This window comes from Dipodomys merriami, unplaced genomic scaffold (assembly GCF_024711535.1).
Source record: "Dipodomys merriami isolate MVZ:Mamm:240054 unplaced genomic scaffold, mDipMer1.0.p SCAF_28, whole genome shotgun sequence".
Classification (NCBI taxonomy): domain Eukaryota; kingdom Metazoa; phylum Chordata; class Mammalia; order Rodentia; family Heteromyidae; genus Dipodomys; species Dipodomys merriami.
Genome location: NW_027204270.1, coordinates 13,446,870 through 13,473,588, shown reverse-complemented (window position 1 = coordinate 13,473,588; position 26,719 = coordinate 13,446,870). Strand labels below are relative to the sequence as shown.

The 26,719-nt window shown below is 46.3% G+C and overlaps 1 protein-coding gene across 1 annotated transcript in view; it reads left to right on the top strand.

Annotated features, from left to right (window-relative positions):
* Positions 1-4,405: 4,405 nt before the first annotated feature.
* Positions 4,406-26,719, top strand: part of Clic4 (chloride intracellular channel 4) — a 67,389-nt gene continuing 45,075 nt past the window's right edge. Inside the window, exon 1 of the mRNA XM_070037614.1 lies at positions 4,406-4,619. Coding sequence (XP_069893715.1) covers positions 4,548-4,619 — 72 coding nt within the window. The 5' untranslated portion in view covers positions 4,406-4,547. The remainder of the gene's footprint in view (positions 4,620-26,719) is intronic.

Here is a 26,719-nt window from a genome sequence, read left to right as displayed (position 1 = left end):
GTGGAGAAATGAAAGCTATGCTGTGACTGGCTATCTGGTGGCTCACACCAGGAATCTTCCCTACTCAAAAGCTGAGATCTAAGAATCCTGGTTTGTAGCCAGTCTGAACAGACAAATCCGAGAGATTTTGTTTGTTTGTTTGTTTGTAGGTCGTGGGACTTAACTCTGGGTTTGGGCGCTGTCCCTCAGCTCTTCAGCTCTAGGCTAGCGCTCTACCACTTGAGCCACAGCACCACTTCTGGCTTTTTCTGCTTATGTGGTGCTGAGGAATTGAATCCAGGGCCTCATGCCTGCAAGGCAAGCGCTCTACCACTGAGCCACCTTCCCAGCCCCCCTCCCCCAGATTTTTATCTTCAGCAAAAAGCTAGAAATGGAGGTGTGGCTTTAGTTGTTAAAGGGCCACTTGTGAGTGGAAAAAGCTGAGCAAGAGCTTGAGGCCCTCAGATCAAGCTGCAGGGCCATAAAAATAAATAGGGAATGTGGCTTAGTGGTAGAATGCTTGCTTAGCATTCATGAAGTCCTGGATTCAATTCCTCAGTACCACATACACAGAAGAAGCCAGAAGTGGTGCTGTGGCTCAAGTGGTAGAGTGTTAGTCCTGAGCACAGAGAGGCTCAGGGACAGAGCCCAGGCCCTGAGTTTAAACCCCAGGACCAGAACAACAAATAAACAAAGGGATAATGAGAAAAGGAAGCTGGGTGCCTGTGGTGGTGACTCACACCTGTACTCAGGAGTCTGAGATCTGAGGCTATGGTTCAAAGCCAGCCCAGGCAGGAAAGTCCATGAGACTCTTTTCTCCAATTAACCAATAGAAAACTGCTAGTGGAGCTGTGGCTAAGTGGTAGAGCACTGGTCTTGAGCTGGAGAGCTGAGGGTCAGTGCCCAGGCCAAGTTCAAGCCCCACAACCAAAAAAAAAAAAAGAAAGAAAGAAAGAAAAAAAAAAGAATAATACAAAGAAAGGCTCAGTCAACAGAGCTACATGAATCCATCCCATGGTGTTATCATTCAATCTGTTTTGATTGATGAGCCGTTCTGCCAGTCTGGAATATAGCCATAAACAAAGCCCAACCTAAATCTCAGCCTAAAGGATGACAGCAATACTAAGACTGCTAAGTACATTCAAGGAATAGGGAGGAGGCAAGTGTGGCTTGGGTGGAAAGCAAAAAGGAAGAGCTGCAGGAGATGAAGTCAGAGGAGATGGGTGGAGGTGAATAAGCTTGCCTTGGGTTGAAGGAACCTAGATGCTATGCAACCTCCCTCCATAAACACCCTCCTCTTCTCCCCACTCCAGTTCTCCCCTCCTAGGTGAGTCACTGGGGCTAGAAACGCCAGGTGTGACTGTGACCAAGTTTCTTAAGCACAGGCTCTGGGTCTGAGCCTCTGCCTGGGGGTTTTGTTTAAGGTCTGTGGAGGAAAACCCCTCCGGCTTCCTCTCAATGAAGATCTGTGTGAAGTCAGTGCAACTCACGGAACCCAGCTACTGCAACTCTCCTTCCAGGCCTGGGTCATCTTCATGTCCTGGTGCTGTTGCTGTGAGCCAATCTGGGACGTCACATGGTACATGCTCACTGAAGATCCCCCTCAGTTACTCCACGTTGAACAGGAAGGCCTCAATTCTCCCTTGCCTCTGGGCTGCCTGGGGTCTTCTTTGAAGTTCAGTTAGATCATTGTAGGTTTGGATTTACTTTGAACTGATTCACCATTTTGGCTTTTCAGGTCTGAGAGGGAAGCTGCAAGGGAACTGGAATGCAGTTCATGATTCCCTGAAAAAAACGAACACAGAGATCAGTTCAGAGTCCAGCCAGTCAGTTCAGTTTGTTTTAACTTCAAGTCCCCAACTAAGGGGGCAGCCTTCTGGCATTTATGAATTTTCAACAAGCTTTCTAGATAAAGAAAGGAAATCGGGTTCTAAAGTTTGCAAGGACGTTGCTGGGCCAAGATGGGAAATGAAAGCTGAGTGTGTGGTGCAAGTCTGTAACCTAGCAACTTGAGAGAAGAGATGGGACTTCGAGGTTTGAGGCCAGCCCAGACATAAAAATTCAGGAGATTCCATCTCAATCAGTGGCTGGGTCTAGCAGGACAAGCCTGCTATTCAACTTACGGAGGGAACAGAATAGCTGGGTGCATTAGTGAGCCCCTGTCATCCTACATACAAAGGGAAGCAAAATATAGAAGGATCACAGCTGCCTTTGGTCCAAACTAGCCTGCTACCAAAAGTGGGATTCTATCTGAAAAATAACCAAGGCCAACAGGGAATGAGGTTGTGGCTCAAGTGGTAGAATGTCACGCAAGAGGCTGAGTTCAATTCCCAATACTACCAAAAGAAAAAAAAAAAAAAAAGGAAGAAATAAAAAAGATGGGGCCAGGGCTGGGAAGGTGGCTCAGTGGTAGAGTGCTTGCCTTGCATGCTTGAGGCCCTGGGTTCGATTCCTCAGCACTACATAAGCAGAAAAAAAAAGCCGGAAGCGGCGCTGTGGCTCAAGTGGTAGAGCGCTAGCCTTGAGCTGAAGAGCTGAGGGACAGCGCCCAGGCCCAGAGTTCAGGCCCCACCACTGGAACCCCCCCCCAAAAAAAAAAAAAAGACACAGTAACCGAACTAGAAAGACAGCCAACTAATAACTGGAAAAAAATATTCACCAGCAATATATCAGATAAGGAGTTAATATCCAGTATACTCAGGGAACTTAAGAAACTAATCCCTCCCAAACCTAACAAACCAATTATTAAATGGGCAAGCGAACTAAAGCGAGACTTCTCAGAAGAGATAAAATGGCAAAGAAGGGCTGGGAAGGTGGCTCAGTGGTAGAGTGCTTGCCTTGCATGGGTGAGGCCTGGGTTCGATTCCTCAGCACCACATAAGCAGAAAAAGAAAAAAGCCAGAAGTGGTGCTGTGGCTTAAGTGGTAGAGTGCTAGCCTTGAACTGAAGAGCTGAGGGACAGCGCCCAGGCCCAGAGTTCAGGCCCCACGACCGGACCGCCCCCCCCCCCAAAAAAAAAAGATGGGGCCAGGTGCCTGTGGTCATGCCTAGGGTCTTAGCTCCTTAGGAGGCAGAAATCTGAAAATCATAGTGCTAAGCCTGTCTATGAGACTGATTTCCAATTAACCACTAAAAAGCCGGAAGTGGAGCTGTGGGCTCAACTGGTAGAAAAACCAGTCCTGAATGAAAAAGCCCAGTCCTTGCGTTCAAGCCTCAATAGAACTTGGAGAGTTTTACTCCAGAGCCTGTGTCCACGGTCCTTCTAACAGAGTCCCTGTGGGAAAATCAGCGACAGGCTTTGGGGCAGAGGAAAAAGAAATGTTGCAGGTTTCACTGCACTTCCATTACCCATTTGATTTATTCTGGAAGATGCTAAGCCAGGATGTGGAGACAACCCCTCCCCCCCCCACACACCGTATTGGCCCTGCTGGAATTCACACATCAACCCAGGAAATGGAGCACACGTCTGTGAATTAAATATTGGGGAAAGATGAGGAAGGACACAGAAGGCTTCCTGCGGAGGGGTGTGGGGGGAACCGGCGGACAATCCCCCCAGGCAGCCAGCAGTGGCAGAACCGGCTTGGGGTGCTCAGTTAGCACTGCTGCGGGGGGGGGGCAGGAACCAAGCCCCAAGGCCCCAAGACCTGGTGGAGGGGGCGCCCAGCTGGTGGTCCACAGAGGCCGGGGAGGGGGGGCAGCTCTGAATCGGGGGCCGGGCGGAGACGGCAGGGTGGGGAAGGGCAGGGATCCTAGCTCAGTGTGTGCTGGCTTCCCATATGGAAGCGATCGGAGAGGAGGAAGAAGGAAAAGATACTTTGGAAGGAGACACAAACTTTCGGGAAAGTTTTCCTGACCAAGGCAGCCCTCCCTCCCCACCTTCCTCGAGACGGGAAGCCGGGCAGGCGGCCCCTGCAGTCCAGGGCGGTGGATGAGTCCAGGGGCTGCAGCCCCGGAGAGGGCGGGAGGCGCCCGCCGGCCTCGGGCGGGCGGAGGCATGAGGTCACCTGGCACCGAACCAGCAACAGCTGCGGAGGACTCGCGGGCGCAGCGGAGGGAGGCGGTGTCAGGCTCCGGCTCCCCGGGAAATTTCCCTCCCGACCCCCCCCGGAGGCGTGGCTTACAGACCCGCCCGCCACGCTGGGAGCCGGCCCGCCTAGCGCCCCACCGAGGCCACGCCCCCTCCGCAACCTCCCTGGCGCCTGAACGGTCCCCTCCGAATTCCCTCCCCCCCCACCTCCCCCCGCCAACTGGCGCCGGAGCAGTCCCTCCGCTTCCCTCGCTCTAGGCCACGCCCTCGGCTCTCAGGCACGCCCATTTCCTCGGGAGAGTCCCGCCGCGCCCAGGGCCTTGGCCCCGCCCCCACAAGGCCCCGCCTCCCGCCACGCCCCACCGTTTTTGAAGCGTCTCGGAGCGCCGCGGCCGCCTCAGAGTCGCGCGCGGACCGTGGGGCGGTGCAGAGGCGTGGAGGCCGCGGCCAGCTCGACGCCCGGACTGTCCAGCGAGCGCAGCGCAGGAGCCCGCAGCCCGAGCAGCCCCGGAGCCGCAGCCGCAGCCGCGCCGAGCCTACCATGGCGTTGTCGATGCCGCTGAACGGGCTGAAGGAGGAGGACAAAGAGCCCCTCATCGAGCTCTTCGTCAAGGTGAGCCAGCGCCCGCCGCCGTCCCGCCCGGCCGAGCCCCGCGCGTCCGCCCGGCCCGGGGGTGGGGGGCGGCGTCTGCCCGGCGGCCCCCGCCCCGGCGCGCCACGCGCGCCCCCCGCGCCCCGGCGGTGCCCATTGTCTCCGGGCCACCCGCGCCTTCCCGCCTCCCAGGAGCCGGGGCGGGGACGGGTCGGTAGAAAGCTCCAGAACGGGCAGCGGGGCGGCGGCAGCGGTTGCGGGAACGACGGCCCGCGTCTGGGAGGAGCGGGCCGACCCCCGGCCCCCGGGCTGACCCGGAGGCGTGGGCCCTGTCACCCGCCCCAGCTTTGCCGCCCCTCCGCCCGCGTCCTCCCGGGCCCGCAGCCTCCGGCCCCGCCGTCCGGGGGAACCCCACCGGGCACGCGCTTGCAAAGAACCTCTGCGACCCCGGGATCTGAAACTGAAACTTTTCATCTCGGACGCAGCCTTCAAAGGAGAAAACGGACCAAGGGGCCCGGGGCTCCCCCGCGAAAGACCCGGGGTTCCCAACCTGGGATTTCCTGCCTTAGGTGTTTTCTGTTGTTGTTGTTGTTGTTAACCACCGTCTGGTTTTCTGGTTTCTCCAGCGCCGAGGATTTCGTATGATGCAACATTTTGGCTGCTCCCCCCCTGCGTGTTGCCGCCCCGGGAAAGATTGCTGTGTGCCCTTTTGTTGGGAAAGAAAAACTTGTTGAGAGAACGAATTCATTCCCTCGCCTTGGACCCCAGCGGGACCGATCCCCTTTCCTCCCCACGTCCTTCCCGCCCCCTTTCGCTTTTATATCCCGGAATTAGCTTATCTGCTTCCAAATCCTATTCGTGGCCCCTTCCCATTTTTCTTTATAGTGTTTTTCGGTGTAGGGAAGGAAACAGCTGGATCCAGCTGCTTTCCCTAAAACGATTTCTTTGAGGTTCTCTCAGCCACTTAACTTTAGCAGCCAGGCTGCTTTAGAGCAGGGCAACACTGGAAGAGTTACCAGGGGATCCAGTACTTTTCTATTTTCTTTCCTGAGTTTTTGGTTTAGAGAAGGGAAGAACTGAAGGACCCATTTTAAGAAATGGCGAGGAGAAAGGATCTGCCAGTGTGTGAGTGGATCACTGTTTACCTTAGGATTTTCTTTCGATTCTCAGTTTGAGAAACATTTTGCTCCCCCAAATGGGAAGAGCTGAAGGGTGTGTAGAACTTCCAGAATGGCAGTTAAGTCTCAACTACTCTGAGCGACAGTACTTTGAGGTGAAGAGAATGTGGGAAGGAATCCGAAATGAGAGGAAGGAAGAGAGGGGAGTGGAAAGCTGTGTGGACAGGGAAAAGGGTGGGTCAGAGATCAGGGGAAAAAAAGTTAAAGAGGTTAGAATTGTTTATTTATTTATTTTGGGTCCAGTAGTGGGGCCTGAACTCTAGGCCTGGGCGCTGCCCCTTAGCTCTTCAGCTCAAGGCTAGCGCTCTACCACTTGAGCCACAGCACCACTTCAGGCTTTTTTCTTTTTGCTTATGTGGTGCTGAGGAATCGAACCCAGGGCCTCATGCTTGCAAGGCAAGTGCTCTACCACTGAGCCACCTTCCCAGCCCAAGAGGTTAGAATTGGAAGGAATTTCCTTACTCTAAAAAAAGTATATGCTAATAACCCAAAATAATGGTGAAACTTTATGAGCTTATTTATTTATTTATTTATTGGGGGTCCGGTCGTGGGGCCTGAACTCTGGGCCTGGGTACTGTCCCTCAGCTCTTCAGCTCAAGACTAGCACTCTACCACTTGAGCCACAGCGCCACTTCCGGCTTTTTTTTTCTGCTTATGTGGTGCTGAGGGATTGAACCCAGGGCCTCAAGCATGCAAGGCAAGCACTCTACCACTGAGCCACCTTCCCAGCCATTTATGAGCATTTTTAAACTTAGGATAATATCAGGATGCCTTCTCAGTATTCTGGCTCACACAGTAAACACGTGCCTAGCATGCAATATGTGCTAGGTTCAGGCCTCAGGACTGGGAGAAAAATGAGAACAATTTGGAAGTGGGCAATGTCTTTTTTTTTTTTTTTGTCGGTCGTGGGGCTTGAACTCTGGGCCTGGGCGCTGTCCCTCAGCTCTTCGGCTCAAGGCGAGCACTCTACCACTTGAGCTACAGCGCCACTTCCGGTTTTCTGGTGGTTTATTGGAGATAGGAGTCTCACGGTCTTTCCTGCCCGGGCTGGCTTTGAACCTCGATCCTCATATCTCAGCCTCCTGAGTAGCTAGGATTACAGGCGTGAGCCAGGGACACCCGGTGTGGGCAATGTCTTAATCCCAGCTACTCTGGGGGTGGAGGCTGGACTATTTCAGATTTAGAGATAGATTTTATCTCAAAGACAAAATGAAGGGCTTGAGGGATTTGGCCCAAATTGTAGAGCTCCAGTCTAATAGGTCTGGGACCCCACATTCAAACTCTAATATCCCAAAGAAAAAAAATAAATTAACTAAAATAAAAGAATTGGAAAGAGGCAGGAGAAATATAGGTCAGTAGTAGAGTGCTTGCCTAGCCTAGATGAGGCCCTAGGTTCAGTTCCCATTAACACCCATTCAAACAAACACCACACATGACACACACGATTCCTGTTGACCTTCTGGTGAGTTAATCTCTCCTTTAGAAGGACTTGGGTGTGGTTACTTTCCTGAAGTTGAGTCACTGGCATACCCCTTCTCAGTTTTCCGAATCTTTGTTGTGAACCACCTGGAGTCATCGTTGCTAGCACGAGCTATAAGTCTGTCTTTTGTGAAGCTCCTGAGGATTGAACTCGGGGCCTTGCCACTGAGCTTTTGTACTAGCACTCTTAGCATTGGAGCCACGGCTCCACTTGCAGCTTTTTTGGTGATTAATTGGAGAGAAGAATCTCATGGACTTTTTGCTGTGGGGCTGGTTTCAAATCTACTGATATCCTTAGATCTCAGTGTCCTGAGTAGCTAAGATTACAGGCCTGAGCCACCATCCCCCATCAGAAGTTTTTAGTATGGGTTTGAACACAGAAGCTAGAGTCATAGTTTTTTGTTTTTTTTTTGTTTTTTTTGTCGGTTGTAGGGCTTGAACTCTGGGCCTGGGCGCTGTTCCTTAGTTCTTCAGCTCAAGGCCTGCACTCTACCACTTGAGCTACAGCGCCACTTCCAGTTTTCTGGTGGTTTATTGGAGATAGGAGTCTCAAGGTCTCTCCTGCCCGGGCTGGCTTTGAACTGTGATCCTCAGATCTCAGCCTCCTGAGTAGCTAGGATTACAGGCGTGAGCCACCAGTGCCTGGCTTAGAGTCATAGTTTTGTGCTTATATGCTAAGTTATTCTGAGCTATTGGTTTTCCTTATTAAAGCCTTTCTTTTTGTTGTTGGTGTGGGGCTTGAACTCTGGGCCTGGGCACTGTTCCTAAGCTCTTCAGCTCAAGGCTGGTTCGTTCTGAACCACTTGAGCCACAGCGCCACTTCCAGTTTTCTGGTAGTTTATTGGAGAAAAGAGTCTCACAGACTTCCCTGCCTGGGCTGGGTTTGAACTGTGATCCTCAGATCTCAGCCTCCTGAGTAGCTGGATTACAGGCGTGAGCCACAGGTTGCCCAGCTAAAGCCTTATTTTTATTTGTGAAATGAGAAGCAAAATGCTAGCCTGGGATTCAACATAGACCAATTTTTCACTGACAAAGACCAGTATTAGGTGGGAAGGTGGCTCAGTGGTAGAGTGCTTGCCTTGCATGCCTGAGGCCCTGGGTTCGATTCCTCAGCACCACATAAGCAAAAAGAAAAAGCCGGAAGTGGCGCTGTGGCTCAAGTGGTAGAACGCTAGCCTTGAGCTGAAGAGCTGAGGGACAGCGCCCAGGCCCAGAGTTCAGGCCCCATGACGGGACCCAAAAAAAAAAAAAAAAAAGACCAGTGTTAGTTGTGTTAGTTGAGTGAATAAAAAGGACAACTAAAACATACTCTTGATTTCTTCTCAAAACGTATGTGTGGAAATGCAAATAGGAGGCAATACCCTTGTAAATACAGTAAATTTGAAAATAATCGGGCTGTGGTGTCCAGAGCCCTATGCTAAATTGTCTTAATTATTTTTTTTTTGTGGGGGCTTGAACTCTGGACCTGGGCGCTGTCCTCAGCTCTTCAGTTCAAGGCTAGCGCTCTACCACTTGAGCCACAGTACTTCCGGTTTTTTCTGCTCATCTGGTGCTGAGGAATCGAACCCAGGGCCTCAGGCAAGGCAAGCACTGTACCACTGAGCCACCTTCCCAGACCTTGTCTTAATTATTCTGTCAAGAAGTATTTGAGTTTGTAGCAGAGAACTGTTTTTTTTTTTTTTTTTTGGGTCCGGTCGTGGGGCCTGAACTCTGGGCCTGGGCGCTGTCCCTCAGCTCTTCAGCTCAAGGCTAGCGCTCTACCTCTTGAGCCACAGCGCCACTTCCGGCTTTTTTTTTTCTTTTTGCTTATGTGGTGCTGAGGAATCGAACCCAGGGCCTCGAGCATGCAAGACAAGTGCTCTACCACTGAGCCATCTTCCCAGCCCCTTTTTTTTTTTTTAAAAGCAGGAACAAGAACACACAATTTATCACATGCATCCACACAATTTATTACATGCTTAAGTCATAGGAGTATTAGCCTCAGTGCCAGCAAAATTTATTTACATTGAAGCACAGAGTATGTGTAGGAATTCTCTGTGCATTTCTTTTCCCTATTATTTAGCACCAAGATTTAGAACCAAGTTTGCAGTTTGTGTAGAGGTAAATATTAACTGATTGATGACCCACAAAATAAGAGACATTGAGAAGAGTCTAGATTCTTCATTGGCTTGTGAGGGCCCAGCTTCTGTTGACACTGCTGCCTCTCGGTGCATACTGGGAGCTTTAATATGACATGAGGGTATTTCTCATCTCCATTTAGGAAGTAATCCCTTTGTAGTGTGTAGTTTTATGAGTTGGGACTTAAATTTGATATATTACTATGAGCTGGAGCATGGCTGCAGTAGCCACCAAGCTACTGGGATCCAGGTGCTAATTGTAAATTAGTTAATTTGGTGGAGGATGACATCAGTAATTTTTCTTTTGTTATTTAGAAGAGATTTCTCTTGTGCATGGACTTTTGAGCTAGACTCCTGGCTTTTCCTAATATGTCAGTCAAGATCCTTAGGTTCTCAGTGGTGGTTTCTGCCTCAATAATATTGGGATAAAGTAATAATAATAGCTATTTTATATGGTTGCTGAGAGATTAACTGGTAATCTGTGTATACTCACTAGTATCTAAACTGCTGTAACACTTAATGCTCTGCACCCAAACAGTGTTTCAGACAACATGTAATTTTTTATTTTTTTATGTTTATTTTTTTGTTGATCGTGAGGCTTGAACTCTGGGCTTGTTGGCTGTCCCTGTGCTCTTCAGCTCAAGGCAAGCACTCTACTGCTTGAGCCATGGCACCACTTTCAGTTTTCTGGTGGTTTATTGGAGATAGGAGTCTCATAGACTTTCTTGCTTGGACTAGCTTTGAACCTCGATCCTCAGATCTCAGCCTCCTGAGTAGTTAGGATTACAGGCATGAGGCACCGGTGCCCAGTGCAAATTTTTTTTTCTCACCTTGCAGTCTAGGATGGTGTTCTAGATCTCTGTTCATGATCAAGGCTCTTTCATCTTATTTTTTCACTAAACATCTCTCTCACCAGAGCATTGTCCTTTTTGTTTGTATATGTATGTATACACATGCACAAATACATATGTGCATGTGGGTGAGGAGTGTTGGCTTCGTCCCTTAGCTTTTTCACTCAAGGCTGATACTCTACCACTTGAGTCACAGCTCCATTTCCAGCTTCTTTTTTGGTCAGCTTTTCTGGTGAAGGCTACTGCTCTACCAGTTTGAGCCACACCACTTCTGGTTTTTAGGTGTTTATTTGGAAATAAGATTCTTACAGAGTACCTGCCCAGGCTGGCTTTGAACCATGATCCTCAGATCACAGCCTCCTGAGTAGCTAAGATTACATACGTGAGTCATCATTTCCCAACCTGCCCTCTTGTGACTTGTCACAGCTGGTGAGAATATAATGAAAGCACATTTTTTTTTTTGGTGGGGGAGAGGGGTTGTTGGGCTTGAATTCAGGGCCTGGGTGCTTTCCCTAAGGTTTTTCACTCGAAGCTAGTGAGTGCTCTATTATTGTGAGCCACAGTTCCACTTCTAGTTTCTCTGTTGGTTAATTGGAGATTAGAGTCTCATGGACTTTCTTACCTGTGCTGGCTTTGAACTGTGATCCTCAGATCTCAGCCTCCTGAGTAGCTAGGATTACAGGCGTGAGCCACTATGGCCTCGATGAGGCACATCTTAAGTGGCCCAGCCTGGAAGTTCTGTCTGTTACTTCCTGTCACACTGTTTCATCTAATTCTGAGAGGCTAGGAAGTTATCTAACTACCATTGAACAACCTTGGTAAAGCTTTAAGAAAGCTTGACTTGCAGTAAATACCTGCTTTTGCTTTTGCCTGTGCTGTTCCCAAAGACATAATAATACTCCTTTTTTTTTCCTTTTGTAAGTTTCAGGGTCCTGTTTGACTTTTTTTTTTTTTTTTCCTTTTTGCTTTTGTGGTGCTGAGGAATCGAACCAGGGCCTCAGGCATGCGAGGCAAGCACTCTACCACTGAGCCACCTTCCCAGTCCCCCTGTTTGACTTTTTTACTCATAGCTGGTGTTCTACTAGTTGATTCACACATCCAGTTCCTGCTTTTTGCTCGTTAATTTGAGATAAGAGTCTCAGATTTGTCTGCCTGGGCTGGTTTCAAAGCTCACTTCTCAGATCTTAGCGCTCTGAGTAGCTAGGGCTATAAGCATAAGCCACCAGTACTTGGTACAAGTTGATGACTTTGATTCTAAGAGAAAAGGGCCCAGAGTGGGGAAGAGATGAGGCTTTTGAGTGTGGGTGGCTGAACTGGAGAGTAGTGGAGAGGACTTGGAACCTGGCTGCCACTGGGAGCTGGCTTGGAAGGGGAAGGGTGCATGCCGAAGTGCCTGGAGGGCTGAGAGGGGTGGATTTGCTTCCCTTCTTCCTGTTTCCTAGCGCAGTAGAGCTTCAGTGTTCTGGTAGCTTCTGAATAGACACTTGGTAATTCTATAAAAGGGAAATGTGTTCCACACAGGAGGGACGTGGGATTAGGTATGAGTACAGAATTTGATCAAGTAGGGCAGTGAGCTGGGATGGGTTTGTTTGTTCACTTTAGAGGCTCACAGAGAATGAAAAGGGAATTTCTGGAGGGAAATAACATTAGGTCAGGATTACAAATCATCCAAGTATGATTTAACAGAAATCCAAATTTGATTTAGAGCTTGAGTTGGTAAATTTCCTTGGAACTTTGAATCCTGTTGTCTTTTTTGAGACTTGGCTTTGGCTTTTATCCTTTGGTGCCAGGACCGCCAAGGTATGAGGAATATCAATTAGTAGCCTGGTTTGGTTTTGGTCTTTTTTCCTTATTTAAACTATAAAACTAGTAGACTGAATTAGACTAATTATTAATGTATGAAGGTGACAACCTAATGCAGATAAATAAGTGCCTATTTGAAAATTGTTTCAAAGATAGACTTAGGAGTACCTTATATTTGTGAAATTTTAAAAGTTAGCATATATTAATTGTACAAGGGGTTTCATTGTGATACTGTAATGTACTTTGATTACATTAACCCCCATCTCTTTCTCTCCCTACTTCCTTCCCCCTTTTCCCATGCCTGCTTCTTTAGGAAAATTGAAGATTTATTAGGTCGTTGTTACGAGGACTGCAGGCAGCTAGGCAGCGGGCATAGACCAGTGACTCACCGGAGAAGCAGGGCTCTCTGAGGGGGCAGCAGGGTGTTGAAAGAGTTCAGGAGATAGGAAAGAAGAAGAATCAAATGTTTATTAGGACACCATTAAAGAAGGTGGTGGAGGGGCTGGGAAGGTGGCTCAGTGGTAGAGCACTTGCCTTGCATGCATTAGGCCCTGGGTTCGATTCCTCAGCACCACATAAGAAAAAAACCGGGGGGCTGGGAAGATGGCTCAGTGGTAGAGCGCTTGCCTTGCATGCCTGAGGCCCTGGGTTTGATTCCTCAGCACCACATAACCAAAAAGAAAAAAGCCGGAAGTGGCCCAGTGGCTCAAGTGGTAGAGCGCTGGCCTTGAGCTGAAGAGCTGAGGGACAGCGCCCAGGCCCAGAGTTCAGGCCCCATGACTGGACCCAAAAAAAAAAAAAAAAAAAGAAGGTGGTGGACAGACTAATAGAGAAATGTCCCTAACTATGCCTTTATAACAGTTTTTTTTCTTTCCTTTCCTTTTTTTTTTTTTTTTTTGGCACAGCTGAGGACTGAACTCAGGGCCTTGTACTTGCCAAGCAAGTGCTCTTCCAGTGAGCTAAATCCCCAACCCCAATATAACAGTTTCTTTTTTTTTTTTTTTCTTTCCCCGTCCAGGGGCTTGAACTCTGGGCTTCGGCACTGTCCCTGTGCTCTTCAGCTTAAGGCGAGTGTTCTACCGCTTGAGCCAGAGTGCCACTTGCGGTTTTCTAGTGGTTTATTGGAGATGAGTCTCATGGACTTTCCTTCCCCGGGCTGGCTTTGAACCGAGGTCCTCAGATCTCAGCCTCCTCAGTAGCTAGGATTACAAGCAGGAGCCACCAGCACCTGGCATAACAGTTTCTTGCTTTTTTTTTTGGCAAGTCATGGGCCCTGAACTCTGGGCTTGGGCGCTATCTCACCTCTTCAGCTCAAGGCTAGTGCTTTACCACTCAAGCTATAGCACCACTTCTGGCTTTTTCTGCTTATGTGGTGCTGAGGAATTGAACCCAGGGCCTCATGCGTTTGAGGCAAGCACTCTACCACTGAGCCACCTTCCCAGCCCCAGTTTTTTAAACTCTATTTTAAGATAGTTTTAAAGGTTTTGTTCTGTTTTCATACATGCATATAAAATATTGGGTCATTAATTGTTTTTTGTTTTTGGTTTTTGAGACTTGGCTTTTATCTCTCAGTGGCTAATATTTGGTATGGCCCCTGAAAGGTAGAGTAACAATGTGAGAACTAGGGCCAGGTGTTCACCTCAGAGTTAGCATGTATTTTGTACTTCTAGGGTATTTTTCTTTTTTTACCTTGAAACTGAAATACAATGTTCCTAACTGTAAGCCTGGAGTGTAAGTTTCTCTTCTTTTTTTTTTTTTTGTAATACAATTAATATTTTCAGCTTCACATGTACAAAGATTCATTCCTATGAAAAGGACTTAGTTCTCATGATTTGAGTTGTAAAAATGTCAATCATCTGTTATAAGCAAGTATTGAATTTTACCACTGTGCAACATAGCCATTTACTTGTATGTGTGTGGGAAGAATAAAAGAATCTGAACAAACACTGGAGAACACAAAACTATGCAATTAGATGGACATTAATTAAGGCAATTACCTTAGAGGATTTGTTGTTATGGGAATGTTTTTCTCCATTAAAATCGGGTTATTTATGTGGAGGTATATTACTAGAACTAAAGAGGAGTCCAATTAGGTTATTGTGCCACTTAGGGAGAGCTGGAGGAGTGGGAGTGTGAGTGTGAGGCCAGACTAAATGGACTAATTGGGAAAAAGAAAAGGTAGTTAGATTTCAGAGATTAAATTTTGACCTTGAACAAAAACATACTCTAAAGATTCAATTGACAAAGCTCAGGCCCAGAGTTCAAGCCCCATGACTGACTAAAAAAAAAAAAAAAGACTCAATTGAAACTTTTCAAAGTTGTAAGCCTGTGAGGAGTGTGTAGTTTTATATTACAAGCTATTTTGCACAAAGCTAGTGCTTCACCACTTTGAGCCACAGTTCCACTTCCATTTTTGAGTAGTTAATTGGAGATTAGAGTATCATGGGGATTTGTCTGTTCAGTCTGGCTTTGAATGGTGATTCTCAGCCACCTGAGTAGCTAGGATTACAGATGTGAGCACCAGTGCCTGGTGTCCAGTAACTTTTGGGGGGGGGTGGGGGGAGTCGTAGGGCTTGAACTCTGGGCCTGTGCTCGCTAGCTCAAGGCGGGCGCTCTACTGCTTGAGCCACAGTGCTACTTCTGTTTTTCTGGTGATTTATTGGAGATCAGAGTCTCATGGACTTTCCTGTCCGGGCTGGCTTTGAACCGTGATCCTCATATCTCAACCTCCGAAGTAGCTAGGATTATAGGCATGAGCCACCAGTGCCCATCTTGTCCAGTAACTTTTTTTTTTTGGCCATTTGTGGGGCCTGAACTCTGGGCCTGGGCGCTGTCCCTCAGCTCTTCAGCTCAAGGGCTAGCGCTCTACCACTTGAGCCACAGTGCCATTTCTGGCTTTTCTGCTAATATGGTGCTGAGAAATTGAACCCAGGGCCTCATGCTTGCAAGGCAAATGCTCTACCACTGAGCCACATTCCCAGCCCCTTGTCCAGTAACTTTTGAGATAAGGTTATCAAACTTTTCTGCCCCAGATGGTTTCAAACCTTCCACTTAATCCTGCTCTCAACCTCTTGAGTAGCTAGGATTATAGGTTAAGCCACTAGCACCCTACTGGGAACAAGGTTCTATCTTATAAAATCTCCTAACACCCAGAACTGCTCCAAGAGTAGATTTTGCTTCAAGTAGTTTGAAGGTAGGTGCTTAACGTTCTTTTGGAGAGATGTATTCTAAAAATTCAAGTGGTTTTTCAGAATTGATTTCTCTGATCCATAGTTCCGTAAGATGTGCATATGGAAGTAAGTTGTGCCTATTTCATGGTTGGAGGTATAAGATACAATCTTTGCCTAGGAGCAGTTGTATGTGGTATTATAGGGATCTTAATAGGAGCTCATGGAATACTTTCCATGTTCTAAGTGCTGACGAGATAAGGAATAAGACAGGGCCCTTGTCTCCTGGGAGCTTGCAAGAGAGCTTCACAGATGGTAAGTCAGTGAGCCCTGGCTGATGACACTGGTCAGGTGCTTAGTGCTGACTTTCTGTTTATGAAGTCAATGACTTTAATTTGCTTTTCAGAAAATCCCAGTTGGATTAGTTTAAGAAATAATGTATATATGGCAGTCTTAATGAGATAAGTGACTTAGAGATGAGTCCAATACTTAGTTGCATTTTATATTCTTTTTTTTTTTTTTTTTTGGGTCCGGTCATGGGGCCTGAACTCTGGGCCTGGGTGCTGTTCCTCAGTTCTTCAGCTCAAGGGTAGCGCTCTACCACTTGAGCCACAGTGCCACTTCCGGCTTTTTCTTTTTGCTTATGTGGTGCTGAGGAATTGAACCCAGGGCCTCAGGCATGCAAGGCAAGCGCTCTACCACTGAGCCACCTTCCCAGCCCCTTAGTTTGCATTTTAACAAATGAAGGGCAGGAGTTTATTATTAATTGTTAAGGAAAACAATTTGTTTTGTGTGTATGCTAGGGCTTGAACTCAGGGCCTTGCTCTGTTTCTTGGCCGTTTTGCTTAAGTATGACACCTTGTTACTTCTTTTTTTTTGGTTGTGGGGCCTGAACTGTGGGTCTGGGCACTGTCTCTCAGCTCTTCGCTCAAGCTAGCTCTCTACCACGAGAGCCACTTCCAGTTTTCTGAGTGCTTTATTTGAGATAAGAGTCTCATGGACGTTCCTGCCTGGGCTGACTTTGAACCGTGATCTTCAGATCTCAGCCTCCTGATAGGATTACAGGTGTGAACCATCGGCACTGGGCTATTTTTTTTTTTTTTTCTGTTGGATCTGTCTGCTCAGGTTGGCTTTGAACCTTGATACTCAGATCTCAGCCACTGGTACCAGGCCTCAGCTGTTTTTGAGGAACTGGACATTTTGGCAATCCCATGGAGAATAGCAAGTAGGCCAAGGCTGAGGCAGGAAGATTATAGAGTCTTTTAGTGACTCGAGGTAGGAGATGATTTGGAAGTGGTAGGGAGGTGATGGAGGTAGACATTGGAAGTGGAGACAGCAGGAAGCTGTTGGAGGAGATGTGTGTAAGAGGTATGTGAGAAATGACTCAGGTTTCTAATTAGAGTCACTGGTGAAGAGATGGCCTTTTATGGAGATGGAAGAAGAGCTGGAAATGGTGAGATGGCTGGGATGACAAAGTAGATAATCTATTAGATATGTCCAGAAAGAAGCTCAGCTAAAGTAGAAATATTTGCAATTTGAAGACACACAGTATTTATGGTGTTCTTAAAATCTGTCAGTTTATTGGGTGGATGGAGTGAAGTGCAAGAAAATGCCTTGGGCCAAGTTTTTGGGAGCTGTCAATATCTGGGACGTGACACATGTAGAGAACCAAGGGGAGCTGTGACAGAGCAGCTGGGGTTGGGAAGAAAGGAAAAACTCCAGGTACTTAAGAAGCTTGGAGAGGCTTTTAAGAGGAAGAGGAGGAGCTATGTGTCAAGTAGAATGTCTCTTGGTCTGAATAGCTTGAAGCCATTGGTGTAACCTTTGTAGGGTGTTAGGGAAGAAGCTGGTAGTGGGGAAGCCACAGGAGATGTGGGAGGTTAGATACGAAGGAGATTGGGTATAAAGCCAACTTTGAGACACTGGGTTATGTGGAAGGGACAGGTAGATAGCTCAGAGGAGGAGATACATGTCAGGGGAAATTTGTATGTATGTATGTATGTATGTATGTATGTATGTATGTATGTATGTATGTATGTATGTCAGTCGTGGGCCTGAACTCTGGGCCTGGGCACTGTCCCTTAGCTCTTCAGTTCAAGGCTAGGGCTCTATCACTTGAGCCACAGCACCACTTCTGGCCTCTTCTGCTTATGTGGTGCTGAGGAATTGAACCAGGGCCTCAGGCATGCAAGGCAAGCGCTCTACCACTGAGCCACCTTCCCAGCCTCTCATTTTATTTTTATTAACTATGTTAGTTATAGTGGAAGGGATTTTATTGTTATATTTCCACATATTTCTTTTTTTTTTTGGCCAGTTCTGGGCTTGAAGTTGGGAATTGGGCACTGTCCCTGAGCTTCTTTTGCTCAAGGCTAGCCCTCTACCACTTTAGCCATAGCACTATTTCCTCTGGCGTTTTCTGTTTATGTGGTATTGAGGAATCGAACCCAAGGCTTTATGCATGCTAGGCAAGCACTCTACCACTAAACCACATTCCCAGGACTCAAGGGAAAGCTTTCTAACAAAATGTCTGAACTATCAGAGCTGTTTGAAGGCTGATATATTAGAGAAAGATGAAATGATTAAGATTTAAGAGGGATAAGGCTTATGGGATCTTTGTTATATGAATTTGTAGGTCTTGAACTCTGGGACTGGGCACTGTCTCTGTGTTCTTCAGCTCAAGGCAAGTGCTCTACCGTTTGAGCCACATCACCACTTCTGGTTTTCTAGTGGTTTATTGGAGATAAGAGTCTCATGGACTTTCCTACCCAGTCTGACTTTGAACCATGATCCTCAGATCGCAGCCTCCTGATGGCTAGTCCTGTGTTTTTTATCCTGATTTTACCCTTTACCGAGTGCCTTAGTTTACGTTCATTGAAGTTATAGTGTTTACTCTTTGGCTTTGGTAAAGATTAAAAGTGTTAATATGGGAAGGTGGCTCAGTGGTAGAGTGCTTGCCTTGCATGCATGAGGCCCTAGGTTTGATTCCTCAGCACCACATAAGCAGAAAAAGCTGGAAGTGGTGCTATGGCTCAAGTGGTAGAGCACTAGCCTTGAGCTGAAGAGCTGAGGGACAGTGTGCCCAGGCCCAGAGTTCAGGCACCATGACTGGCAAAAAAAAAAAAAAAAGTGTTAATATGAAAAAAGTACTTAGGGCCTGACACATAGTAAGCCTAGTTTGTTTCTGTATTCTGCCATTGGGTGTTAAGCAGTCCCAGTAAGTAACACTACTGGGATTTGGGGTAAGATCTTCATTATTCCACAGTGCCAGAGGCAGGATGTTTATTTGTTTATTTATTGCCAGTTCTGGGGATCAAGCCCAGGATCTTAACATGTACCTGGCAAGCTCTCTTACTTACGGAGTGATGCCCCAGCTCCTCTAGGTTAAATTTAAAAGGCAGTGTAGAGTTTCCATAACTTCACCTTTTTGCATTTTGGGGACCTTATTGATTAATTTATTTTTGGGTCCCTTGTGGGGCTTGTACTCAGCATGGGCACTGTCTTTCAGCTCTTCAGCTCAAGGCTAGCACTCTGTCATTTGAGCCACAGCACTACTTCCAGTGGTTTATTGGAGATAAGTGTCTCTTGGACTTTCCTATCCGGGCTAGCTTTGAACCATGATCCTCAGATCTCAGAGTAGTTAGGACTACAGGTGTGAGCCACTGGTGCCTATATTGATTAATATTTTATAAAGTACGTTAGAAGGGTTTATTTCTTTTTATTTAATAAGTTTTTTATTGTGAAAATACTGTACAGAGGGGTTACAGTTACATGAGCAAGGTAATGAGTACATTTCTTTTCAAGCACTGTTGGCTCCTTTGTTTTTCTCCTACAGAAGGGTTTATTTCTAAACTCAATAAAGGGACTTGATTTGAACATTACATGTTTTGATTTTATAATTTTTTATTGTTGTTGTTGATAGTGGGGCTTGAACTCTGGGCCTGGGCTCTTTAGCTCAAGGCTAGTGCTCTACCCCTTGAGCCACAGCGCTACTTCTGGTTTTCTGGTGGTTAATTGGAGATAAGAGTCTTACAGACTAGGGAAGGTGGCTCAGTGGTAGAGCACTTGCCTTGCATGCCTGAGGCCCTGGGTTCAATTCCTCAGCACCACAGAAGCAAAAAGAAAAAAGCCGGAAGTGGCGCTGTGGCTCAAGTGGTAGAGTGCTAGCCTTGAGCTGAAGAGCTGAGGGACAGCGCCCAGGCCCAGAGTTCAGACCCCACGACCGGACCCAAAAAAAAAAAAAAAGAATCTTACAGACTATTCTCGACTGGCTGACTTTGAACTGTGATCCTTATATCTCAGCCTCCTGAGTAGGTAGGATTACAGGCATGAGCCACTGGTGCTTAGCTTTGATTTTAAAATTATCTCATAATTATAGAAATGTCACGTGGTCCAAGTGTAATAAAAATCACATCCTAATTTGTTCATTTTTAAAATGAGTTCTCTTTACTTTCTTTTTCAAACCTCCCCTCCTTAGAGAGGAGGCTGCCTGTATTGTTGATGTAAAAAAAAAAAAAAAGCAAGGAAGTTTCTTTTTTTTTTTTGGAAGTTTCTTTTTGTGGAGAGAGGAAATGGCCGTTAGTTCAGGACTTCATCCATATTAGGCATAAACTAAATATAGCTGTGTAGTCCAGGAGTGAAGTCACATCTATGAAGTTTTTTAGGCAGAGCTAATGAGATCAACCAGTACTTGGAGTCAGTCCTTTCCCGTCCCTACTTTTCCCTACTTTTGGCTCACGTAAAAGGCTACCAAACTGCTAAGTTTTATGATCTCCTTGCCTTTGCCCCTTTAAAAAAAAAAAAAAAAGCTGGGTGTGGTGGCTGGACCTGGAATCCTAGCTATTCAGGAGACTGAGAATTGAGGATCACCTGGGCAGGACAGTCTATGAGACTTTTTTTTTTGGGTCTGGTCATGGGGCCTGAGCTTGGGCGCTGTCCCTCAGCTCTTCAGCTCAAGGCTAGCACTCTACCACTTGAGCCACAGCGCCACTTCCGGCTTTTTTCTCTTTGCTTATGTGGTGCTGAGGAATTGAACCCAGGGCCTCAGGCATGCAAGGCAAGTGCTCTACCACTGAGCCACCTTCCCAGCCCCATCCATGGAGCTCTTATCTCCAGTTAACCACCAGAAAACCATAAGTGGAGTATGGCTCAAAGTGGTACAGGGCTAGCCATGAGCAAAATAAGCTCAGGGACAGCGGCTAGAGTTCAAGCCCCAGGACTGGCAGGAAAAAAAAAAGAAAAAAAAAAAACCTCAAGGACAGCAGGTATAAGCCCATGAGTTCAAGCCCCAGACTGGTACCAAAACAAAGAAACAACAACAAAAAAGCCATTTACAAAGATCTGTTTAGTTTTTTTTTTTGAGAACCCAAAGTCTCTGCCCTGTTCCTAAGCTTTTTTGCTCAAGGCTAGTTCTCTACTACTTTGAGCCACAGCTCCACTTCTGGTTTTCTCATTGTTAATTGGATTTTAGAGTCTCAAAGACTTTCTTGCCCAGTCTGGCTTTGAACTGTGATCCTTAGATCTCAGCCTCCTGAGTAGCTAGGATTACAAACGTGAGCCACTGCTACACAGCTACAAGGAATTTTTTTTTTTTTTTTTTTGTTTTTTTGGGTCCAGTCGTGGAGCCTGAACTCTGGGCCTGGGCCCTGTCCCTCAGCTCTTCAGCTCAAGGCTAGTGCTCTACCACTTGAGCTACAGCGCCACTTCCGGCTTTTTTCTTTTTGCATATGTGGTGCTGAGGAATCGAACCCAGGGCCTCAGGCATGCAAAGCAAGAGCTCTACCACTGAGCCACCTTCCCAGCCCCTGCTACAAGGAATTTTTAAGTGATCAACATTTCTTAACTGTCATTTTCCTATCATCAACTTTTTTTTGTTTTTTTTTTTTTTTGGTGGTGGGGCCTGAGCTCTGGGCCTGGGTGCTGTCCCTCAGCTCTTCAGCTCAAGGTAGTGCTCTACTGCTTGAGCCACAATGCCACTGCGGCTTTTTTTGCTTATATGATGCTGAGGAATCGAACCCAAGGCCTCATGCATACAAGGCAAGCATTCTACCACTGAGCCACCTTCCCAACCCTATCACCAGCATTTTAAGCTGGTTTTACCCTTTAGCTTTTGTTAAAGCGAGGCTGGTCTCCTCTTTTTTTTTTTTTTTTTTTTCTTTTTGGGTCCGGTCGTGGGGCCTGAATTCTGGGCCTGGGCGCTGTCCCTCAGCTCTTCAGCTCAAGGCTAGCACTCTACCACTTGCGAACCCAGGGCCTCGGGCATACAAGGCAAGCGCTCTACCACTGAGCCACCTTCCCAGCCCCTGGTCTCCTCTTACAATTACATTCTACTTAGTATTGTTCTCCGTTATTCAGTTTTTAAAATTTATTCTTAAAAAATTTAAAAAGATTATTCTTTTTTTTTTTTTTTGCCAGTCGTGGGGCCCGAACTCTGGGCCTGGGCACTGTCCCTCAGCTCTTCAGCTCAAGGCTAGTGCTCTACCACTTGAGCCACAGCGCCACTTCCAGCTTTTTTCTGCTTATGTGGTGCTGAGGAATTGAACCCAGGGCCTCATGCAAGCAAGGCAAGCACTCTACCACTGAGCCACCTTCCCAGCCCCATCCATGGAGCTCTTATCTCCAGTTAACCACCAGAAAACCATAAGTGGAGTATGGCTCAAAGTGGTACAGGGCTAGCCATGAGCAAAATAAGCTCAGGGACAGCGGCTAGAGTTCAAGCCCCAGGACTGGCAGGAAAAAAAAAAGAAAAAAAAAAAACCTCAAGGACAGCAGGTATAAGCCCATGAGTTCAAGCCCCAGACTGGTACCAAAACAAAGAAACAACAACAAAAAAGCCATTTACAAAGATCTGTTTAGTTTTTTTTTTTGAGAACCCAAAGTCTCTGCCCTGTTCCTAAGCTTTTTTGCTCAAGGCTAGTTCTCTACTACTTTGAGCCACAGCTCCACTTCTGGTTTTCTCATTGTTAATTGGATTTTAGAGTCTCAAAGACTTTCTTGCCCAGTCTGGCTTTGAACTGTGATCCTTAGATCTCAGCCTCCTGAGTAGCTAGGATTACAAACGTGAGCCACTGCTACACAGCTACAAGGAATTTTTTTTTTTTTTTTTTTTTTTTTTGGGTCCAGTCGTGGAGCCTGAACTCTGGGCCTGGGCCCTGTCCCTCAGCTCTTCAGCTCAAGGCTAGTGCTCTACCACTTGAGCTACAGCGCCACTTCCGGCTTTTTTCTTTTTGCATATGTGGTGCTGAGGAATCGAACCCAGGGCCTCAGGCATGCAAAGCAAGAGCTCTACCACTGAGCCACCTTCCCAGCCCCTGCTACAAGGAATTTTTAAGTGATCAACATTTCTTAACTGTCATTTTCCTATCATCAACTTTTTTTTGTTTTTTTTTTTTTTGGTGGTGGGGCCTGAGCTCTGGGCCTGGGTGCTGTCCCTCAGCTCTTCAGCTCAAGGTAGTGCTCTACTGCTTGAGCCACAATGCCACTGCGGCTTTTTTTGCTTATATGATGCTGAGGAATCGAACCCAAGGCCTCATGCATACAAGGCAAGCATTCTACCACTGAGCCACCTTCCCAACCCTATCACCAGCATTTTAAGCTGGTTTTACCCTTTAGCTTTTGTTAAAGCGAGGCTGGTCTCCTCTTTTTTTTTTTTTTTTTTTCTTTTTGGGTCCGGTCGTGGGGCCTGAATTCTGGGCCTGGGCGCTGTCCCTCAGCTCTTCAGCTCAAGGCTAGCACTCTACCACTTGCGAACCCAGGGCCTCGGGCATACAAGGCAAGCGCTCTACCACTGAGCCACCTTCCCAGCCCCTGGTCTCCTCTTACAATTACATTCTACTTAGTATTGTTCTCCGTTATTCAGTTTTTAAAATTTATTCTTAAAAAATTTAAAAAGATTATTCTTATTTGTGAATCCTGGTCTCATACAGCTGAAGCAGTGGTTTTGTTTTGTTTGTTTGTTTTTTGCCAGTCCTGGGGCTTCAACTTAGGGCCTGGACACTGTCCCTGAATTTCTTTCCCTCTGGCTAGCCCTCTTCCACTTGAACCACAGCGCCCTTTCCAGCTTTTTCTGTGTATGTGGTACTGAAGAGTTGAACCCAGGGCTTCATGCTAGGTAAGCACTCTACCACTAAGCCACATTCCCAGCCTGGTTATTCATTTTTTAACCATTAAATGAGATCCTTATGTGGCCATGGGTAATAGGGTTTCTTCTGATCTGGTTAGAGAGATTTTAGTAGAACAGAATGGTAGGATGAATCTCTTGTTTCTGGTCAGGTTTCATGTTCTCAAATAAGGACTTTGAAAGCATTTTTCCTCAGGATGACTGCCCAGCTTTTGGGGTCTGTCTTAGAGCCCTTTGTAGCCTGCCTAGACGTTCAGCCACTTGGGACTTGGTTACCCTTCAGAAGGGAACCATAAGAACCATGTGTTTATAGCCTGTCTTAGAAATAGTTTGGAATACAACTATGTAAGAGATTTAACTTAGCATCTTCCAAGGCTTTAACTGTCATTTTATGAAACCAAATGTCCTCCAAAAGGCTCAGGGCAGATCTCTCTGAGTGCTCTGGGCCTTCTCCTGGAGATTAGTGTATTTTCACACCTGCTGCTTATCCTTCCTATTCTCCCATTTCCTGGGGATTCCAAGGGTTCGAGCCTCAGTGTATTGTCTTCATCTTTTTTTCTCCCACCTACCATAAACTTTGATCTACAGAAAGCTAATCTAACAAACACCTATTAGCATTTTGGGGCAAGTTGGCATGCCTAGTATAGGATGGAAGCACGTAATAGATATTAAGTATGGTTCTGATGTATTACCTCATAGTAAAACGCCAGAGATAAAGATAGGATTCCTTTTTGAATTTGAGACATATAATTTGGGGTTGACTAGCTGCTCATCTGGTCTAAAGTTAATAACATATTGGTGAAGAGTATTAGGATCTTAAAATTACATAACTAGAAGGCAGGTTCAGCTCCCTTTCAGTGTTAGCTCCCTTCTTCTAGCGTCTGCCTCCTAGGTGCCCTTTCCTAGGTAGGACCTTCCGATGGCTGACTTCATATAGAAATTGTCTCTGTTTTGAGAGACAGAGAATTGATCCATGTGAACAGCTTGGCCATACCAGAAACCTCAAATTAATTTAAAATTAAGTTTTACATTAGATTTGATTTGTACATATTAGATTTGTAGAAAAACTGCAAAAATAGCAGAGAACATCCTCAAATTGCTTTTAAATGAAAACGAATTGAAAATAGGCCAATGCTTCGTTGACTTCTTAGACTACTGAATTTAACTGCCAACTCATGTGGCATTCTGAATATAAATTCAATAATAATGCAGCCTTGGCCTCAGGAGCTACCGGGTATGTAAAAGCGTCTTTGTGTTCCTTCTGAATGGCTTTAGCCATTATTCTTTTAAACCTAGCTCTTTCTCTGTATATGTATTTGCTATTTTTTTCCTTTGCTAAATAACTCAATTCTGTTGATACAGACCATTTCCTTTAATTTTTTATTCTATAGTTCAGTAAACCAGGTAAGCTTGTTGGAATTTGAAATAAGAATAAGTAATTTCTTTCTTTCTTTCTTTCTTTTTTTTTTTTTTGTCGGTCATGGGGCTTGAACTCTGGGCCTGGGCACTGTCCCACAGCTCTTCAGCTCAAGGCTAGTGCTCTACACTTTGAATGAACACTGACTTTCCTTCCTGGGCTGGCTTTGAACCTTGATCTTCAGATCTTAGTCTCCTCTGAGTAGCTAGGGTTACAGGCAAGAGCCACCGGTGCCTGGTTATATACTGGCAATATTTTAAGAGCTTCCCATGTACGTATTCACTATTCATAATAACGCTTGTGAGGTAGGTGTTCCTCCTCACCTTACCTATAAGGGAACTGAGACCCAGAGAAGTTGGCCAGTATCACACAGGTGGTGAAGTAAGTAGAACTGACAAAACAGTCCCTCTGCATAGCCTTGCTGTTAAACATTGCACTAAATACTTTTTTCTCCATTGCAGGTTCTTGGTAAACATTTGTTAAACGAGGGCCTGAACTATTCCCTCTGTGGGCATAAAGTTTGCCCTTTAATTTGGTTGGGAGAGTCTTATCTGATCAGGCCCTGTAATCCCAGCTCTATGCTCACAGCAGTAGTCACAGACGCCACGCTGCTGAGTGGAGAGATCATCTATGACCATCAGATCTAAAGTAGGAGAGGTGCTCCCAGTCCCTTTCTCTGAGTATTGTTTCTCTCAACTTCTGGCACTTTTTATCTATTTCATAGAAATCTAAGATCCACCAAGTTAGATGCTACCTTCCTTACCTCTGCTTGCTTCTCCAGCGTGTCCCACTGTGCTTGGGAGATGGTAGCCCTCAGTAAATAATTGTTAAGTTGTGAGCAAATCTTGTGGTTCTAGGGAAGGAAGTGTTTTGGGAAAGCCCCATATGCAGAACTTGAGTGGCAAGTGCTACCTACATCACAGGAACCTTAGTGTAAATGGCAGCTTGAGGAAAACAATTATAAACAAATCAGAGCCCTGGAGGACCATTGCTTCTCCTTTACTTAGAAAAGAGTTTTCTTTTTCATTCCTTATCATGTCTTACAGTCTACCACTGAGCTACATCCCTTTTAAGCCTATTAGAGACTGTTTTGGTTTCAGCTAGAGTGAACTAGAAAGGTTTCTTGGGTGTGGGACTTGATCTGAAAGGCAGATGGTGGTAGGGGATATTGCAGGTGGAGTGTAATGTAATTTTAGGCACAGAAGTTTCCAGGTTTATCCCCCTCTGAGTAAGGTAGAAAGGGAGGTGGTGTGGAGTAGTACTGTGGGTCACCAAGTACACTGTAGGGGCTGTGTGCCATGGCTCACACCGTGAGGCCTCAGCTAGTCCAGAGCACAGATGTGGGACCATTGTGATTCAGCTGAGACAGGCTAAAAGAAGAGAAATAGCTAAAAGCATAAAAAGCTAGGGCTGTGTAGCTCAAGTGGTAGATCTCAGCCTACCTAGTTAAGTAGGAGGCTCTGAGCTCAAACCTCAGTACAGCTAACTGAATGACTGAATGAACAGAACATTATAGGGAAATTGTTCTAGGAGAGAAGGGAGAACTTTGCAAGACTCAGCTTTAAAGATTCTCGTGCTGGTAACAAGAATTTTTCTTTTAAAAACTAAGCTATTGGGGCTGGGAAGGTGGCTCTGTGGTAGAGTGCTTGCCTTGCATGCATGAGGCCCTGGGTTCGATTCCTCAACACCACATAAGCAGAAAAAGCCGGAGGTGGGGCTGACGCTCAAGTGGTAGATTGCTGGGCCCAGGCCCAGAGTTCAGGCCCCACAACTGACCCCCCCCCAAAACAAAACAAAACTTAAGTTAGCAGCTGCATTAGGTAGTAAAATCATAATCTGATAATTTAGCAAGTTAACAGAAGCATAACTTCTCTCACTACTGGGATGTGAATCATTTCCCCCAACTCAACAGATTTAACCATGAATAATTGTGGGTGGAAGAGAATAAAATAAAGTAAAAATAGAAGTAAATAAAGTGTCTGGTGGCTCACAC